Here is a 5,637-nt window from a genome sequence, read left to right as displayed (position 1 = left end):
GATGAAAAAAGAAATCGATTAAGCCATGTCTGTCTGTCCGTCCGTCTGTCCGTCTGTCCGTCTGTCCGTCTGTCCGTGTACACGATAACTCGAGCAAAAATTGAGATATCTCAACGAAATTTGGTATGTAGGTTTCCCTTAATCCAAGGTAGGTTGGTATTGAAAACTGATCATTTATGTATACATTTGTCTATATCTATCTCGATTCGTTTTGGCTGTTACAAACAACCGTTATGTGAACAAAATTAATATACCCTTGTGCACAAGTGCGCTCGGGTATAAAAATGGGAACATATTTATTACAAAATATTGAAATTCACAAATTTTAAGTTAATACACTTTTGAAAGACGCGTGCGATATATATGTATTTCTCTATGCTAGGCAACGTTACCTGCTACCCGACTGGTGCGCACAATTGGAAGGCATGCATGAAATTGTGCTGCCTCTTCACCTACGACTTCTTGCAACATAAGTATGTATGTACTACCAAATAATATTTTCAAATTATTATTTTTTTTTTTGCTTTTGTCTCTGCTGCTGTCTTGAAGATTCTCACGTCAATTACTTGCAGTTACTTTGCTGCTTTTGTGTATGTTGCTATATATAGTTATATACCTCTTTAGCAACTAGCGCATTAAACATAACACTCCCATATCCATTCATTCTTTCATTCGGGCATTCATTCATTCATTCATCTGTTCATTTCATTTACCTACTCCTCTTAACAGGGAGCCTTACGTCTCGCTTGCCTTTGGCTTCCCAGCTGACTGGGAAGCACGTTTGGATTTTCCCTTTTTGTCAACACTGTTCAACGAATGCATATAAATGTGCAAACACACATACATATGCATGTGAACATGTACTCCATACTAACCAAAGCAGCTCAATTGTGTTGCACGTTGCTTCTAAGTAAATGGCATTCGTAACGAATTTCTCAGTGTGTGCAACACGTGCATACAACAATTACTATGTACCTGCATGTCGTCACCGAATTTATTTTCCTCAAGACAATATTTTTTTTATTTTTGTTTATTTGACATTTGGGTTACCTGCCAGCCAAGAAATCGTTAAAATGCTCGGGCTAGAGGTCACAAATTTATTTCAGTTCATGTGCGGCAAACAAAAAGGAAAATCGTATTGTATTTGTACATTTATTTTTACTACTTTGGGTGTTGTAATTTTCGTCGATTTTTCTGTTATTCTTTTAAAAAATTCCAAACATTCCAATTTATTAGCCATGCTATGCATGTTTACTTCATTTCCTTTTTCGAAATTGTGTACTTTACACCTTAATGGCATGTTGAAGGGGCCCATTACAAGCAATTGCAGTAGACAGACATCGGTAGCGGGGTAGTGTCTCTAATGAGTTAATGCTTTTTACTTCTTTGGGAAAAGAATTTAAATTCATTGATTATTTTCTTGAGTTGAGTGTGACATGCAATAATAAGTTTTTGGGAGTCTTATTTTATTGATTTTTAATTAAAACAATAGTTCTGAAAAACATAAACATAGCCCGCATGGTGAAGAAGTATATAATTTAATTCAAAGTGTAAATCCTTTGTTGATGTCAAAACACGATTTTTTGTCATTCTATGGACGGAATATATCGAGCCCTGACCGTCAAAATATCGTAAGCGACATTTTTTTCAAAATTTTCTTTTTGATGCAGAAATGCATATAGATGCTCTAGGAATATTTCTGCATAAAAAAGAAAATTTTGAAAAAATGTCGCTTACGTTAATTTGGCAGTTAGGGCTCGATACAATAAAAACCTAAGCATGTATTAGCTAAGTGCTCATGTATCGAGACGTGAAACTGGACAATGAGTAGCGCTTAAGGTTTTACTCGACGCCCAATTCCCATGCGTACCAGCCCCAGATGATTACTGCTACATATTTGAGTATGGAATACCGCCTTACGTTGGAAATAAAAATTTTCAGGTGATAGACTAGTTTAGACTGCGAGGAGGGCGCAGGTTACGTAGTTACCACGACCGAAAAAACTCGACTACAGGTCTTCTTTGATCCACGTACAGCTAAGAAACCTCGCGAGGTTCTTTGGCTGAATGACATTAAGGTCATGTGCTTCTAGGTACGCTGGCCCTAGGAAGCGTAGTTAAGTCCTGAAGGGTGCTTCACAGTAGCACATAATGTACTCTGTCGTCAGTTTTTCGTGGCAGAACCTACACTGAACAGTGTTTGATAAGTGTTACCCTATTGTGGCCACTAATAAAACCTATAAAGATTCTTACATTATGCCTACGGAGCTGAACAATTTCTTTGATTCTTCTTTTTGATATATCCGGTATGAAGCACTTCGCCTTTCTGTTACAACACTTAAAAACACTTTAGATATCTTGAGTAAAGCGCAAAGAAGACATACAACTCTTTACTGCTACTGCTACACGGGGAAATAGGTAAGATATGATTCTCTCTCTCCTAAGGCTAATGGCTATATGAAGCTCATAATTTTTTATGCAGTCTTCGGTTGGTGGAATGTAAGAGCAAATACATACTACCCTAATCAGAAGGCTGGTGCTCATTTAAATCATTGGCACATTGAGACCCACTACCAATCTGCAAAGATGTTTCAGCAATGGCTGTAGTCAGATTTAGGTTGATCCCTGTGCTTAAATGATTCAGGACCTGGACAGTCTAATATTCGACATTATCACCAATAACACGAATCACAGCGGGGCTAGATTTGCACCAATTCGCCTTTCTCCACTCACACAAGTCTGCACGGATATGTTGAAGCTAGACGGGATAATCGTCGGTTATGTCTTTTACACTAAACCATCTTTTATCCTTAAATTTTTTCTACAAGATCAGTGTAGTTTTTTTCTGGCAGAAGTAGCTAACATTAAGTTATGAGTCGATTGGCTGCTAATTTTCGCGACGATCGCGTCTGAATATTTTGTTGTCAGACTTACATATGTACATATATATGTAGGTACCCAGCCACACTGAAATCGCAAGGAACTGCGTAGCATATGAGCTGGACTAGGAAAGCACTGACGATGTGGGCTACTTTCTCTTGGATATGGAATGCTGGATGCAAGGCAGGTCACGTGCCTTGCAATGATGGGGGTGGAACAAAATCAATCAAAACATATTAGTAATCAAAAAACTTTTCAACAAAGTATCACGTTTTATATAGCATCAAAATTGCGATTTCATCGACAGTCCTTCATTAATGTTTCAGTACCTCAAGACAGATATGTATATGCCCAGAAACGAAGTCCATAACTTACGCTAAATTTACAAGTTAGATTTATCAACACAGCCACATAGTTCCTCCTGGGTATTAATGCTGAATCAAATCCAAATTTAGAGATTAGACGAAAATATTTCCAACTGCAAAGAGTTTATTTTTAATAAGATGTCCCAAAAATAATTTGCGAATATGGGATACAGCGTAGACTGAATTGGTTTTTTTCCAAAAGCGCATTTTTTGTAAATTTAGTTTAAAAAATCCGCCCGTCGAAGGGTTCGCACATGTTTTGGCCTTCATTAAACATCATCAGGGAAGCTGGATTGCTTTAGAAGATATCAGATTTTGCGCTAGGCTGACAAACCATTTGTTTTTGGATAGAGAAAAGGGAACTAACGAAAACTGTGTAGTGAGAACTTAATTGTAATGGCAGTTTTCGGAAGCAAATCTTGGAAATAGTTATTAACATTAAGTAATATCGACGATTAATATTATAGCAAATTGAGGAAATAGGTTGACGGTATTTTGTTGTATGACCAGCATTGAGCAAGCACCATTTTCTTCCGATATGAAAATCTGTTATTTCTACTTTTTTTTGCCGGAATACATTTTAATATTTTGTTTAACCTGTAACTCAAATTGAAGGACATACAATTTTACAGCAAATGAATTTTGTGAGAAGCTTTTCATCTCAGGTACATACTAAGGGTTTTTCTCCGCAACTTTTTGCATCTTGTGATTCTTCTGCCTGGAGTTTTAGTTTCACACAAAACTGATTCTAAGAAGTTAACCTACTTGTCAATTTCTTTCCTGAAATAATTAGATCCTTCGGTAGTATGGTCAAAATTTCCGTTGTCATTTCGCGGTAATGTGAACCCTTCTATTCGCCAGTCGGTTTAAACACGATTAACAACCCGTCCCCCGTTTTGCGGTTAATACAACTTGTTAGGTAATAATATTTCCAATTTTGGTGGTAAATTATGGGGAAAATAAGACCGAAAATTATATTCGACGCACATATCATTACACGTTAACGATTTCTGTGCAGTTCGCGTTACTAAACCAAATGAAAATTTTAAGCAAAGAATAATTTTTTCAGTTCCCGACCTTTTTTTTCGCTAGGTATTATCAACAGACTTTCCTTTTTCTTGAGGAAATAACATTCAGAAGTTGATTTGTCCAATTAAATCGACGTTGTTGCTTATAAACAAAAGAAAATTTAGTTTGTAATCAATGTAACATAAACTCATAGATTAATTAATACACCCATGGAAATTGTTTTATTATCACAATCAGATAAATAAGTATTTTCTATATTCCAAAGACTCAGCGCATATGTACATACATATGTTACCACGTTTATATGTTCTAATAAAACACTACGAGAATTACTTTCTCTATTATATTCCGCTAATAAATATTTGGCTTGTTATGTTTAAGCATCTAATCGTTTGCAGGTTTCCAGGTAAGATGCCTGATACTAAATAGTACAATAATTTTGTTCACTTAAAAAACGTATTCCGGAAATGTTGGCTTCATTCGCTTTGGCATATACATTGGTGATCGTAGTCTTTGACCGCATATCGTTAGCATTTCACGACACCTATCACAGCTGCAGATCAAACCAGGCAAACAATTGCTCATAGCACCATACCGTTGACACATCTCACCCAAATTACTATAACAAACAATGCGATTTTCACATGCGGTCCGATTCATATTAATTTGTAGTTCACCTTAAAGGATAATAAAATAAATTACGTCACTACAGGTATTTCTTCACAAAATAAAACACAAAAAAAAAAGGAACGGCAGCCTGCTTACCATGCGCACAATTTAAAGGATATTCGGTTACACTTGGACCACAATCCACTGATTGTTGGAAAGGTGGCCTGAAAATGTATATTTTTTATCGCTTAAAATTGCTATACATATACATATACATATGTATTTTCAACTTACATTCCCTTTGTTGAGCGACACCAGAACATTAGCGTCAATGCCAACATCCAACTCAGCTTGGTTAACCAACCAGTGCGCGAGTACACGACACCACTATAGGACATTTCCCCTTATCTTCTTATTTTTTAGTAACGATTAATAAAGCACTTGAATATGTATTTTCATTGACGATATTTTTGATTTTATAGCACCACTCGTCGTAGCCACCTTAAGGCTAGCAATGTATTTGATGCCTTTGATAGAAAACTGTGCAGCCTTTTATAGTCGATTAAGATCCTGAGCACACTTCTACTGACTCACATACATACATGCACATGTATTCTATGTAATGCAAATTTCTAGGAAATTAACTTAATTATATATTCTTGGTCACTTAGGCGACTGTTAATGAAATTTCGAATTAATTTTTCTGACGTTGACTAGGATGGGATTTGTGGGTTGGTTGTTTAATTGATTGATAT

General features: G+C 36.2%; 1 protein-coding gene across 1 annotated transcript; it reads right to left on the bottom strand.

Annotated features, from left to right (window-relative positions):
• Nucleotides 1-4,488: 4,488 nt before the first annotated feature.
• LOC108364047 (uncharacterized) lies at nucleotides 4,489-5,401 on the bottom strand. Its single transcript, XM_017617596.1, has 3 exons — nucleotides 5,177-5,401; nucleotides 5,039-5,106; nucleotides 4,489-4,950 (listed from the first exon to the last, which is right to left on the bottom strand). The coding sequence occupies exons 1-3, from the start codon at nucleotides 5,278-5,280 to the stop codon at nucleotides 4,721-4,723; spliced, it is 402 nt and encodes a 133-aa protein (XP_017473085.1). The 5' UTR covers nucleotides 5,281-5,401; the 3' UTR covers nucleotides 4,489-4,720.
• Nucleotides 5,402-5,637: the final 236 nt, after the last annotated feature.

This window comes from Rhagoletis zephyria, unplaced genomic scaffold (genome assembly GCF_001687245.7).
Source record: "Rhagoletis zephyria isolate East Lansing unplaced genomic scaffold, Rhagoletis_zephyria_1.1 Rzeph_scaffold_01450, whole genome shotgun sequence".
NCBI classification, from domain to species: domain Eukaryota; kingdom Metazoa; phylum Arthropoda; class Insecta; order Diptera; family Tephritidae; genus Rhagoletis; species Rhagoletis zephyria.
This window is presented reverse-complemented; position numbering and strand designations above follow the sequence as displayed.